Source organism: Tursiops truncatus, chromosome 10 (assembly GCF_011762595.2).
Source record: "Tursiops truncatus isolate mTurTru1 chromosome 10, mTurTru1.mat.Y, whole genome shotgun sequence".
Classification (NCBI taxonomy): domain Eukaryota; kingdom Metazoa; phylum Chordata; class Mammalia; order Artiodactyla; family Delphinidae; genus Tursiops; species Tursiops truncatus.
Window position 1 is genome coordinate 32,849,841 of NC_047043.1, and position 13,736 is coordinate 32,863,576.

General features: G+C 56.0%; 1 protein-coding gene across 3 annotated transcripts in view; it reads right to left on the minus strand.

Annotated features, from left to right (window-relative positions):
- FOXP4 (forkhead box P4) overlaps positions 1 to 13,736 on the minus strand; it is a 51,105-nt gene that overhangs the window by 17,396 nt on the left and 19,973 nt on the right. For all 3 annotated transcript variants that reach the window (XR_012334456.1, XM_033864278.2, XM_033864279.1), the window contains exon 3: positions 3,102 to 3,197. Coding sequence is in view for 2 of the 3 variants with exons in the window: in XM_033864278.2 (XP_033720169.1) it covers positions 3,102 to 3,197 (96 nt within the window). In the remaining variant the exon portion in view is untranslated. The remainder of the gene's footprint in view (positions 1 to 3,101; positions 3,198 to 13,736) is intronic.

Consider the following 13,736-nt stretch of genomic DNA (forward strand, 5'->3'; position numbering starts at 1 on the left):
TCCCCTCACATCCCTTGGGGGTTCTGAGGAGTGAGCTGGAGCTCCCCTGGTGTCCCCACTGACCCCTCACCAGGCTGGGATGTGTCAGGATGGGCACCGTCAGCTAGTCAGCCCAGCGAGGCCCGTGAGTCACCATCTGGAGGGCGGCCAGGGCAGCTAAATGCTTACAAAAGCCCTGGCAGTGTGAGCCCCGGGCAAAATGCCGACAGCTGCCTCCAGCCCCTCCCTCGGGGACCCTGCTCAGGCCTGGAGCCCTCCGACCACCATGTAAATCATCACCGTGGGGCAGACACTAGGTCATTTACAAAATCATCTCATTTTATCCTCACCACCCTAGGGGATAGATGCTGTTATTAGCCCCATTTTGCAGATGAGGCAACTCAGGCCCAGAAAGGTTAAGAAACTTGTCCAAAGTCACACAGCTGACAAGGGGCAGAGCCAGGATTTTAACCCAAACAACCAGCTCCAGAACTCACACCTTCCTGCATACACTGTGATGTTGCCGCGTGCTTAGCATAGTAGTTCACTATGCAGTGAACTACTGCAGTCCCCAGTACAGAGCCCTGGCCCGATGGTTCTCCGGGCTTGGCGAGACGGGGGTTCTTGGGGCCATGTCTGAACTTCTCCAGGAGCCTGGAGCCCCAACCCTGGATACCTTCCTTGCCTCTCATCCCCACCCTCAGGTTCATAATCTCCAATGAAGTGGGGCTTCTGACCCCGTATGGGGTCCAGGGCCTAGAAATAGCTTTTCTAAGAACTCAAGGCTGGTGGTGGGAGAGGGGAGAGCATATTTTGTTGATCTGGGGCCTGAATCAAGTGGGTAATGCAGATCGATGGCAGCCTCTTTCCCAGTGGTCCCCAACTCAAGGCAGGATTGCTTGCCCACTCACCTCCCAGCCATGTTCACCACCCCTCTCTTAGAGCCAGCTTCAGAAGAGTTTCTAAAACCATATTAGGTCTCCAGCTCCAGCCTGGAGACTGCCTGGTTTGTCCCTGCGCCTGGGCCCCAGGCAGGGAGAGCTCAGTCACAGAAGGCAGCACAGGTAGCTGGGAGTTTGGGCAGAAGGTTGGCTAGGGCAGGCCCCTTAGCTGTGCCCAGTCTTCGTCTCATCTTCTCAGCCCCCTTGCCATTTCTAGAAGTTCTTCTTGGTGTCTCACCACGATCTTTCTTGCTGCAGCTCCAGCCAGGACTGAGGACTACCTTCTGGTCATTTGCAAGGGAGTTGAACCTAAACTAAGCTCTGGCCTAGTCTCCCCACACACCCAGGGACCCCGATCCCCATACTTAAGAGGTTGAGTTTGGGTCTTTGATGCTGGCACCAAATTGTATCCATCCCAACCCTCAGCCTCGAAATAAGCTTCCTCCGTGTCAGGTACCATCCCTGCTCCTCCCAGCCCATCATACATGGTAAGCACTCTGCAAACGTTGTCAGTTTAGGAAGTACTGAGTAAGTGTTTGTTGAGCGACCCCTCTCGTTTTTTGGGGGTGGGGGTGATCTCCGAAGGAAGACTCCACAGCCTCCTTTCCTTTCTTAATTATTTCAGATCCTACCCTTCTTACCCTGCTGCAAAGTCCTTCTTGATGTCTGACCTCAGTCCCTCCAACCACCATCCAGCTCCCTCCCTCTTACTTGGGTCTGGAGACCCTCTCTGGGCTGGGGAACATTCCTACTGTTCCCCAGCCTACCCTTCCCTGTTCTTAGAAGCGGGTACTAGGCTGGGCCCAGGGTAGAAAATTCAGAACAGATTCAGAACAGTAGCCCGAGGGCCACTTCAGACCCAGGGAGTACATGGGGGGCTCCCGAATTCAAAGAGACCCAGTCCTGACACTACGGGGGCATGAGAGCCTGCTACCTCATTCCCGTTAGTGGCTTATCCGAACTGTCCTCCCCTTCCCCGCCCAGGCCACTACCCCTCTTTGCCCAACTCCTCCCCCTGAGGGCTGTCTCATTAGGTTGGAGACTTTTAAAAGAGGGTCACTGCTCAGGCCCCACAACTGTCCTGTCCAGCACCTTCAACTTCTGGAAAGTACTTTCGGAATGTAAGCTTGTTTCACAGAAAACCCAGATGTGCCCCTGGAGCCACAGAGCACTGGAATCTGCCCCAGGACAAACCCAGTCCCGGGTCCTTCTCCGGCCACCCTGTACCCCCTCCCTGCCCTGCTCCTCTCGTCGCCCCACTCCCTCAGCACCCCACCCTTCAGGCTTCAGCGCTTTGCGGATCGGATCGTGCTCACCCTTCCTCCCTTAAACTTCCTTCCAAAGCCCCGCTTAGTCCCCTCCCCAATTTGGAGCCACCACCCCTCTCCCCCCACCCCCCCCAAGAGGGGTGGGGAGGGCGAGGAAGCCCGGCTGCGGGGGGTGGGAGGGGGAGGGGAGCCAGGGAGGGAGGGGAGCTAGGGGGAGGGGAGCGGGCTGCCGGCGGAGCTGTGACCCACCCCGACTCAGATGGCAATTCTCCCAAGTTCTTTGTGACACAAAAGGTAAACAGAAGGCCTGGCTTACCCCCCCCCCCCCGGGCCCCCAACCCCATCTCCCCTCCCCTCCCCCAGCCAGCCAGATGGGCCGGCACGCTGCGGGGAAGGGAGAGGGGGACAAAAAGGGCAGACTGTGCAAAGGAAAACAAGAGACACAGAGACACCAAGAGACAGGAAACGTGGGGAGACAGAGAGAGCTGGTGGGTGAGAGACGAGGAGGTGGGGGGAGGGCGTGGTGGTCTCAGCAAGTGAGACAGCCTGGAGGGGAGCAGAGAGGGACGGGCCCAGTGACCCGGAAGTGCCAGGGAGAGGCCCTGGGCGCAGAGCCAGGGAAGAGAAGGCAGGCAGACAGGTACAGAGACAGAGGGCTCAGGCAGACTCAAACTTGAGCGACAGACGTGAGGCTTGGTAGAGGAAGGGCTGGGCGGTCAGGTGCAGATGAGAAGGTGGTGTTTCTTCACCTGCCCCTGCAGCGACTGCAATCCCCTCTGGAGAGCCGCCCCCTCCCTGGCACTGGGGATGGGGCCAGAGCAATTCTCCAGCCGGTCCTTCCCCTCCCTCGGTGCCGAGCCCACCCTCCGACCTGGCCCCAGCCCAGCCCAGTACAGCAGGGCATCCTCCTCACCTGCACGGCAGAGGCCGACTGCTTGCTGTCATTGTTCCCTGGGGAGCTCAGGCCCGAGGCCTGCTGCAGCAGGAACTGCCGGGCCACTTGGAGAGCCTGCAAGACAGGGAGGAATCAGTGCTCCGGCTGCCCCAGCAGACGTGGGAGGGCAAAGGTCAGTGCAGGATCCTGGATTCAGGGAGCGTTTGGAGAGAATAAAGGGGAGGAGGTCAGGGTCATGTAGAAGGTCTTGGGGATGAGTGAGAGGGTCACAGGGTCCACCTGGGCTAGGGGATAAGGATAGAGGTAGGAGTCACTGAGAGAAGCTGCCAGGCTTTGGGGATCAGAACCTGTAGGGACTCACTCTGGGACCTGGTGAGGTTTTGTTGGGACTCAATGGGGTCAGCAAATGGGTCAGTGGTCAAAACAAGGACCCAGGAGAAAGTACAGTGGTGGACCCAGCCTATTAATAGTAGGTCCAGTTTGTCGAGCATCTACTATGTGTCAGGCACTTTACAGGCAAAATGTCACTTAATCCTCTCCTGGGAGGGTGTGAGGTAGGGATTATCAGTCCCATTTTGCAGATAAGGAAACGGAAGTTAAGTAATACGCCCAAGGTCACACAGCTAGGAAGCGCCAGAGCCAGGATTTGAGGCCAAGAAGCCTGGCTCCAAGGCCATCTGCCTTACTAGGCGGTCGGTCTGGGGGCTATGGGAGTAGCATTCACTCGGAGTCAGAGCACACGGTTGGGGGGATGAGGGTGGAGTCTCAGGGTCTGAGCGCTACGTGGCTTTATGAGTCAGGGCAGGAGGTCTGGGAGCAGGGCCTTGTGGCACTGGGGGAATTGGATCAAGTCCTGAAGGGAGTGTGTGAGCTATCAGTGAGTTACACTGACTGTAGTGGTCGGGGCTTGGAGGCCACGGTGGCTCAGACTGGACTCTCAGCTGGTGGGATCATGAGAATGGGAGATGCATGGAGTCTGCAGGAGGAGCCTCTCCAGCCAGGCAGTGGGCCTAGGAGGTGGGCGGACAAGCAGTGAGAGGTTGAGTAGGAGAGGTCAGGTAGGAGACAGAGGCCAGGAAGTTCTCTGTAAGGTCAGCCAAGCAAGCCCTCCATCCCCGGCCACTCCAGGTCAGTAAGGGGCTCAGAGGCAGGGGATGTGGGGACCTGTCCTGAATCCACATTTCAGGAGCACAAAATATACCCAGGTTCCTCAAAGATCTCCTTGGGGGCCAGAGCAGTTGTGTCCAGGCCTTTGACAGGGGGGCCTGGCATCAGGCAGACCTGGGTTTGAAGCCCAGTTGTGCCGCCTACCGGTAGTGTGACCTTGGGCAAGTTATCCCCTATCTTTGTGTTCCAGTCTGCTCTGCAAAACTGGGCCACTACCTAACTCTGAAATACGTGCGGGTGGGGGTGGGGTGTTAAAGGACCAATGCCTGGCACTTGGTCGGCATTCGAGGAGCAACGGCTTCCTTCCCTCCCGTATCCTGAATCTCTCACCTCCTCCAGCCTCTCCCCAGCGCACCTATTAAAAGCAACAGGCCACCTGCGGCTTCCTCGCACATCAATCCACACACACTTGTCTGTCCTCACGTGGACTTCCACTCTCCTACCCACCGCGAGCACCACCAAGGCAGACCTATAAGGTGGGACACGGATGCACTCAGAGCCCCCCACCCCGCCACTCAGCAAACACTTAGGGGGCGCCCACTGTACACCAAGCATATATACACACCCCCTTCACAGCCCTTTCGTTGAATAGCTGAGCCTCCCTGAGGCTTAAACCTAGTTTACCTTAGGACAGTACCTAAATACACCCTGGTGTATCTATGGGAGCGGGTCCCAGGGCAGACCTGGCGTCCAGATTGGCATGCCCCTCACCAGCGCCCCAGATCCCAGGCCTCTTCCACACCCCTCCTCCCCGGGACCTCACACTGGGAGGAGTGGCCCGGGGTTGCTTCTCTTCAAGATTCACATCAGAAAGTAGAAATCTGACCTGAGTCAAGGGCTCTGAGAGGCTGTGGGAGGAGGTGCAGGGTGAAGAAGGGGAAGGAGGTGGCCAGCTGCTCATCCGGAAGGGGCCCTGCCTCTATGTGCCTCGTTTTTAGGGACCCCCCCCCACCCAGGTCTAATGACACGGGCTGGACAGATGCTCTCTGTCCTCCAAAGGTAGAGATGGGGTAGAGGGGTCAGAGACCAGGGGGCAAGGTGGGTGAAGAGGATGGCTCAGAGGGGCTGGCAGCCCAGGTGACCCAGAGGGGATGCTGGTCAGGGTGGGGGGAGGAAGCCCCCCCCCCAATCCCTGGTGGGAAGAGGGGAGCCACAGGGGAGGGTTTTCCAGGGGAAGTTGGAGGGAGTCCCGAGCAGTCTCCTGGTGGGGGGAGTGGCCTGGGGGGCTGGATTCTCTCCCCACTGACTCACTTACTTGGTGGTCCCCTGGAGCATGAAATTATAAGATTTACAGGAAAAAAATGACAGGGCCTTGCAATCTCATTCCTGTGAGACCTCCCTGCGACAGGCCCCACCCCTCCTATCACTCTGAGCCTTTCCTCCCCCGTTAGGCCAGGTGACAGGGGATCAGGTGAGACTCTAGGCCTGGCCAGGTTGTCACCTCCTCTGACCTCCCACCCTTCCCCCCACACTCCTTCCTTCCGCTTCCTACGTGCCAGGGACGGTGCTAGGTGCTGGGGATACAGAGAAACAGAACTTGGCCCTGCCCCAGGGCTCAGGGCCTGTGCTGTGATGAGATGCCCGTCACAGACTGAGGTGGAGATGGACACCAGCACCGGGGCCCAGACCAGGTGGCAACACTGACTGGAGGCTGGAAGGGCAGGCTCACCAAGTGGACAAGAAGGGTGAAGGGTTCAGGGCGTTCCAGGCGCAGCGACCCTCAAACCACAGACGACCGAAATAGCCGGTGAGTCTGGGGGCCTGGAAACCACTTGCAGGGACAGAAAATTGAGCTGTGTTGGAGGTCAGTAGCCAGAGAGGCTGGAGGAGCCCAAGGGGTCTGCTCCTCTAGGCACTTCATTCATTCATCCTTCACTCATTCCTTCATTCACTTTCATGGCCACCCACCTCATACTGGCTTGGAGAAGAAGGGGAGGTGACAGTGGGCAGCACACGCTCATTTCATGGACTTTGCTTACAGCCCAGCCTTGACCCAATTAGGGACTTGGTACCACCTAAAGATCACCCTATAGGTGCCCAGGGGTGAGGGTGATGGGCAGACCCTGGGTTTGGGGCCCAATCTCCCCTGCCCAGATGGCCTGGACATGTCACTGACTGCTCAGTGCCCTGTAATGCTATGCCATCCCCCACCCCCATCTGGACCCCTAGCCAGGGATGGTGCTCTGGGAGGAGGGGCGGGGGAGGCCCTCTGGCCTAGGATGTCCTCCTCCAGGGTGGTCACCCAAGGGATCAGGTAGGTCTAAGACTTTCTAAAGCCCCGAGTCACAGTCGCCGCTCTGGCACACCAGGCATGTGTCTGCACTGCCTGCCGTGGCTGGGGCCTGATACACGGGGTTCAGTTTCTCTTCCGTGTGGACCAGATACAGCTTTGAGTAGGAAGGGTCATTGAGAATCCCACCGGGGAGAAGGCATGGGGGTGCTCAGGGCAGAATGGGAAATTGGGAGCCATTTGGCCATTTATACCATATTTTCCTGCTCCCTCCACCCCTCAGACTGAAAACCAAATGCCCAGCTCTGTGGTTTGGGGAATGAAGTCTAGTTTTCCTCTAAAGGAAGCAGTACTGGTCCATTCAGGGCCTGGACCCTGGCCAAAGGGATCTGGGTCCAAATCCTGGCTCCACCAAATACTGAGTGACCTTGGGTAAGTCACATCACTGCTCTGAGCCTCAGTTTCTTCCTGTGTAAAACGGGAATAACCCTGTAGTCAGCTCACAGGTTTGCTGTGAAGAACACATGTGACAGTGTACACGGAGTACTCAGCACAGTGCTGGCAGTGGGTCCTGGATGGACATTAACTCTTGTGATTGTGATTACTGATCTTTCACCTGCCCAGGCAGCTCCTGATCATTTGTCCAGTGCCACCCAGAAGGACTTGTTAACCAAGCCCTTTTCCATCTACACCCACCCCCATTCCCCCTCAAGCCTAAGAACTCAGTCTCGCTAATGAAGCCGAACTCTCCTCCCCCAACCGCCCATTCAGAAGTCATTAGCAGGAGCTTCACAATTAGGAACAAATGGCTTATAACGGATGGCATCCAGGGAGGGCGGCAGGGTTGGAGGGGAATGAAGCTAGTGCTTTGAGGGCAACAGGGAGCTGCTATGAAAAGAAAAACAAGTCTTGGGGCAGATGCATCTCTCATCTGCAGGATGAGACTACACCCTCATTTCTGTCTTGGAGAATTTGGGGGAGGACCAGCATCCTCTCTGTGGAGGCCAGGTGCAGGGCTGTTTACTGGTTCTTTCTCCAGGCTGGAGGATTCCAGGTCTGTGTCGGGGTCCCAGCCTTACTCTGTGCGTCTGGGAGGGCGGGGACGTGGTTCTCAGGGAGAGACAAGACGAAGGGCTGAACTTTGAAAACAGAGAAGCAGAGTCACGCAGGTCACAGACCTGGTGAGCTGGAGTGTTAGAGGGTATCTAGTCTAGTGTTTTCCCAATTGCTGGTCGTGAGCTAATGGTGGGTCATACAATATCAATTTAGAAGGTCAAAAAAAATAGAAAAAAATACACACACACAAACACACACACACACGAAAACATCAGAGTTACTAGGTAAGCACAGCATTGTTTCGTGAAACTCTTGTGTGCTGCCACTCCAAATAAAAGGCATCGCTTACGGCAGATCTCCAGCAAAAAGGTCTGTGAAACACTTATCTAGTTCACTGTATCGATAAGGAAACGGAGATCCGAAGAGGGGCAGTAAAGCGCCCCAAAGTCACACAGCGGCAGCAGCAGAACCTGAGTCCCCCTGGGCCTGACACGGGGCTCTGCACAGGGACGAGGAGCCAGGAGCTGGGTAGACAGGATGGAGGAACCCCCGCCCCAGCAAACTCTGGTCTAATCCCGATGGTGGTGAAGAGGAACCAAAATAAACAAAACCCAAACTTCTTTTGTCTGCATCTCGCTAATTTTGGCAAAACTGGGATCTCAACTGTCTTGATAATTTCAACTGGGAGCTGGCTCCATTTAGGGGAAGGGGCCCTAGAAGGGTGTGTGGTGGGCCGGCCCACCCCAAACCTGAAAAGCCCTCCCAGGAAGGCCCATCACCTGCCCCCCACCCCCCCGGAATAGGACTTTTGATTCATTTATCTATAATTCAGCGAGTATTTGTGAAGCCCCACAGGGCACTCACACGGTCCTAGACACTGGGGACATGGCGTATTTGCTTTAGTGGAGCTCACGTTCTAATGGGATGAGACAGACCCTACAACGAAGCGAAGCGAGCTGTGAGATGGTGGCCAGCGTTACGCAGAGGACGGCTGGCTGGTTACTTAGGTTGTGTGGCCAGGGAAGGCCTCTCCGAGGACGCATTTCGGATGAGGGGGCTACTCTTTCAGGGGAGGGTAGTCACGGTTGGAAGGAGCTGGTGCAAGAGCCCGGAGGTGGGCATATAAGGTTGGAGCATCACGAACCAAAAAGGCCAGTGTGGCCAAGCTGAGCGGCCTGAGAAGAAGTCCCAGGGGTCAGCAGCGGCCACATCACTGGGACGATGGCCTTTTATTGCCTTCTACACTCAAGGAAAAATTGCTGGAGGATTTTAAGCAGGAATGGATACAATCTCTTGAGAGGAGATACTTAACCCACTGCTAGTAAACAGTAGGTACCTAATAAGTATTTGTTGACTTGAATTAAACAGGAAATGTCTCTCCATCTACCCCTTGAAATACAAGTCCTCTGGGACCAGAGTGTGGAGGGAAGGGGTGCAGGGAGAAGGGTCAGGGGTCAGGGGCCCCCACCACTAAGGGTGCTGACCTGGGGAGATCCAGGTCCTCCACCAGCCAGGCTCTATCCTCCAGCAAAGAGACATAAAAATGAAATTACACAGAGAAGGGGGGCCAGAAGGATGGGGGAGAGGAGACCATAAAACCCCCGAAGTGATTCTACACCTTTTTCCCTTGAAAAAAAAAAAAAGCTTTTTGGAAAAGGCTGTAAATTTTTTTACACCAACCTCGTAAAAATGACATCGGCGCATTCTCAAATTAGAACCATTAAAATGAAAACCAGCAACGCGCAGATACAGACAGGCCCACGTGGGTGGGAGATGCACAGACCGGTTTTAGGACCCCTTCACTGCCAAGCGAGCGTCTTGAGAATGCCTCCTCTCCACAGAACAGAATTAACAAATGAACCCAACAGTGCCCCAAAGGGCAAGGCCCTCCCCAGAGGCTCCTTCCTTCCCTCCCTTCGGGCCCCCAGTGGGGAGCAGCCCCAGGCCCATCCAGCCCCTCTGGGCCCAAACCGGCTCCACCAGAAAGGTCCAGCAGTGGCATCTGGGAAGGAGCTGAAATAGTGCGGGGCAGTCGCGGGATGGTGGTGCTTCCCCTCAGAGAGACTCCTCCCAGATGCGTCCCAGTAACTGGAGTTCTCCAGAAGGAGTTCTATTCCCAGGCTTGGGTTCAGCGCCACCCTCACGCTAGCCGTTCCGCAGGGGCTGTAAGTGTGGGGTTTAGAGTGGGGACTGTGGGGGCATGCAGTTCCCTCCCACAGGGGCTCCTCAGAATGAAGGGGCTCCAGTAGGAGAAAACCTAGCTCACCTGCGGAAACACTCACCCCCTTTCCCCAATTCTCCCCAGTCCCCAAACTCCTATCAGTAAGTACAAGAACTCTGGTAATAAAAAGGGGGTGAGAGGGGGAAAAAAGAGGGGGTGTCAGAATTCCACAGCGGAAGGGAAACCTGGGAGCACAGTGGACTTGCTCTTCCCTAGTCCCAAGGAAACAGGGGTCTGAGCAGCCCTTTCCCAGGCCCCAGGCCCTCTCCTTGACCTTTCTCTCCCCTCTTAGGGAAACTTCCTTTTTTGTTGGACTAGGGGGCAGACACACAAAACAGGGTGGCCTTTGGTTTAGTAACCCAGGAAGGGTAAGAGAAGGGGGGTTACGGGCTTCCCTGGTGGCGCAGTGGTTGAGAGTCCGTCTGCTGATGCAGGGGATGCAGGTTCGTGCCCCGATCCGGGAGGATCCCACATGCCGCGGAGCGGCTGGGCCCGTGGGCCATGGCCGCTGGGCCTGCGCATCCGGAGCCTGTGCTCCGCAGCGGGAGAGGCCACAGCGGTGAGAGGCCCGCGTACCACAAAAAAAAAAAAAGAGAAAGAAGGGGGGTTAGGTCCTCTCCCCTGAGGCATCCTCTCAGGACCCTGCCTGTCCCCTTACTACCCGGGCCCACCTCTCACCTGCTCTGTTCCCAAGCAGGAGGGAGAGGTCGGTCGTTTCTAATGCCACCCCACAACTGTCCCGGGTCAGGGACCTCACCCACGGGAACTTTCTAAGTCTCGCCTCTGAGGAGTTCGGGTCCCAGCTCTCCCTCCAGGCCCCCAGTACTTCCTGGGAAGGGGCTCATTCTACGGAAAGAAGAGGGGAGTTTGGAGGGTGTAGGACTAGAGATGAAGGAGCAGAATCTGGGGCAGGAGGGTGGGAGTCCCAAAGACTGAAGAAATGGGCTCCAGATCTGAAGACGAAACGCGTGTGTGAGGTGTCTGGGCTAATTCACCTCTGAAGCCTCCCCTTTCCACCCCATCCCCCTAGAGGAGAGCCAGATGGGGGAGGAGAACAAAAATCTCTTCCATTCTTCTTTCCCCAGCTCCCTGACACTCCCCTCGCTCCATCTCTATGGAGGGGGGTGAGTTAAAAGTCCATGAATGTGCAGAGCCCCCAAACCATTTTGAATCTCCTCACAGGATGTGAACAGGGTGGGATTTGGCCCCAGTTGCCAAGGCAACTGCGGTGGGAGTTCCCAGACGCTAGGCAACCCTCCTGTGACCCCCGCTGACCTGTCACCCCCGCAACCAGAAGACAATAGGAGTGCAGGCTCCGGAGGCCCAGGACGCCTTTCAGCTCAGCCGCAGAGCCGGCAGCCCTGCCCACCCCCACTGTCTGGCCCAGTCCTCCTGGCCCCAAGTCCGGCTAGCATCCAGCCTGGTCCCCAAAACCTCCCCAGGCCCTCACCTCCCCCGAGCTGGCACACACTTCTCCCAGCCCTGGCTGCCCCCATCAGGGATATTTGTGGAGTCTATGGGGAAAGCCCTACACACTGGGAACATTTTCATACAGGTGAAATTAGATTAGGAGAAAATGCAGGGGCGACCTTCAAAGAAAAAAGCCATCCTAGAGGGGAAATGTGCGGCCGGGGGCCACTGAGGAAGGAGACTTTGTCTTGGTGAAGGAAGGGAGGGGGTTGGCGGGCAGCTGGCACGCCTGTTCGGTTCAAGGCATTCTTTAACAGCAGCTGGGGATCACCAACTCCAGCGGGCCAGCAGGGTGCCAGGTGCAAAATAAGGTTCGATGCGTGTTTGCTGAGTGAATGCACGCTCCAGGGCCCACAGCGCTCTCCTCTCCACGCTTCCTTCTCAGGGGTGAGTCTCCAGGAGACTGGAGACCAGATGAAAGCCCCAAGGACAGAGTGGAGGCAGTGTGGCTCTGTCACTCACCAAGAAGAGGGCTGGGAGGAGGGAGCGGGAAGCTGGGGCCTTGACTGCTGAAATGGGGCAGCCAGAGGGGGACCCTCTCTCCAGTCAGACAGAGCCTGGCAGCTGAGCCCTGTCTCCCCTACCCCGCCTCTGTTTAAACAAGCTCCCGGCCTGCTGTTGCATGGAAACAGGCGCCTGCTCTTGTTCCAAAGTGACGTGGCTGCCCTCTTCAGCACTGTTTGTTTCAGCCTAAGTCCTGTCACCAGCCTGACTTCTGACTCGCCCTGTTTATCTCTCTCTCTCCTTTGTCAACTCATTACTCCCAAAGGCCAAGACTGCATTTCCAGGGCTTGTTTATCCAGAGCAGAGGGGCAGGGACTAACAGACCAACCGACAGACGGACAAAGAGGAGCCGCGGAGGCACGAGGAGGGGGGACCCGGGCACTGCCCGAAGACCCACTCACACCCTCTGCCTCTGGAGTGGCCACTTAGAGCCAGGGGCCATTGCTGCTTTTGTTGGTTTGTTTTAAGAGCGCTTTTAGATTGGGAGTGGAGTGCTCTCATTCACTCACCAGCAGTGGTTAATTTAGCACCTACTACGCGCCAGGCCTTGCTGCCTCCATTTCCCTCAGGGGACTGTGAGTGTGGTGGGAGCTGAGCCCTGCACTAGGAACCGGGAGACCTGAGATCTAGCCTTTCCTGTGTCACCTGGACAAGTCAGTGCTACCTCTGGCTGCCCCCTCATTGTGATATGGGAATAATAACACCCATCTCCCCAGGATGGTGAAGCAATTAAAGACCCAAAGCACCAAACAGAGGTAAGGTGTTTGTTTGTCCTCAAAGGACTTCCTGGTGGGGGTCGAGGAGGAGGGGGCACTCGCTGGGCCACGGCCCTCTTTCCTACATTCACTCTACCCCACAAACAGTCAGAGACACTTGTTGGGGGGGGGGGACCAGAAAGTGTTACCCTCAAGCTCCCCCCAAAGCCTCGCTCATATATTGGAGGGAGAAGGACAGCCCACAGGCTGTTTCCTTTTAATTGAAAATTTTGTAATTTTAATTTTGCAGGGTTCTTTTCATAGTTTGGAGCCAAGAAAACCTTTTTTAAGTCTCAAATATTTTCCTTGGCCCCAGGCACTACGCCCATAGTGAGCCCAAATGGATAAAACAGCCCTCCCTCCGCCCGCCTCCAAATCTCCACCCCAGTTTATTTGTGAAACAGATATAGGATTTTCCAGGACTTTGGGATATTCACCAAAACAAACAGGGATAACTGGAACGTGGAATATAGATGGTAGAACGTGGCCTGAGCGCAACGCAGAACAGAGAAACCTGATCGGTACAGACAGTTCTGTCCCTCCCCACCCCACACCTCTTCCCACTTATCCTGATATCTGTGTTCAGTCTTCTCTTTAAATAATTTTTTTCAAGAAACTTTCCAGTTTCAGTATTCCTCCCAGCCCTCCCCCGACAGTCAAAATTTTTCACAGCTCTGTCTGCATAGAGGTGCAGGAGGGGAAGAGTTTTCACCCATACAAAATGGGTGGCCTTAGAGATTTCTGGTGGGGTGTGTTCTGTTATTATTTTGATGAAGGGCAGGGTTCTGCCCTTTGACCCTCTGTCCCCCGCAGGTGGTACAGATTCTGTGGGTCTCTTCCCCAGAGAACCTGTTTAGGAGGGCTTGGGAGATACCAGCAAACTCCCAAAGACCATCTCCCTAGAGAAAGGAGACAGGCCCTTACTGCTCAAGTTTCCACTGTTTGCAAGAGGAAGGAATTTTTTAAAGTCCTCAATTCTGTTCACATCCGTACTGACCAGGGATTTTACACCCAAACTGCATCTGATCCTAACAACCCCTGTACTTTAGGTGCCAAGAGGTAAGGGAAGCCCAGGACTGGCCAAGGTTGACAGCTGGGAAGGGGCAGGCTGGGGCTTAACCTGGGTTTGTTCAGTTCCTGCATCAGTGCTGGCTGACCAGCCCAGCGCAGAGCGCGGGGCTGGGCTTCTGACGGTGCTGCTTCCAGTCTGACCTCTAGCTTCAAGAAGTGTGGTGGTAAAGGGCCCCTTA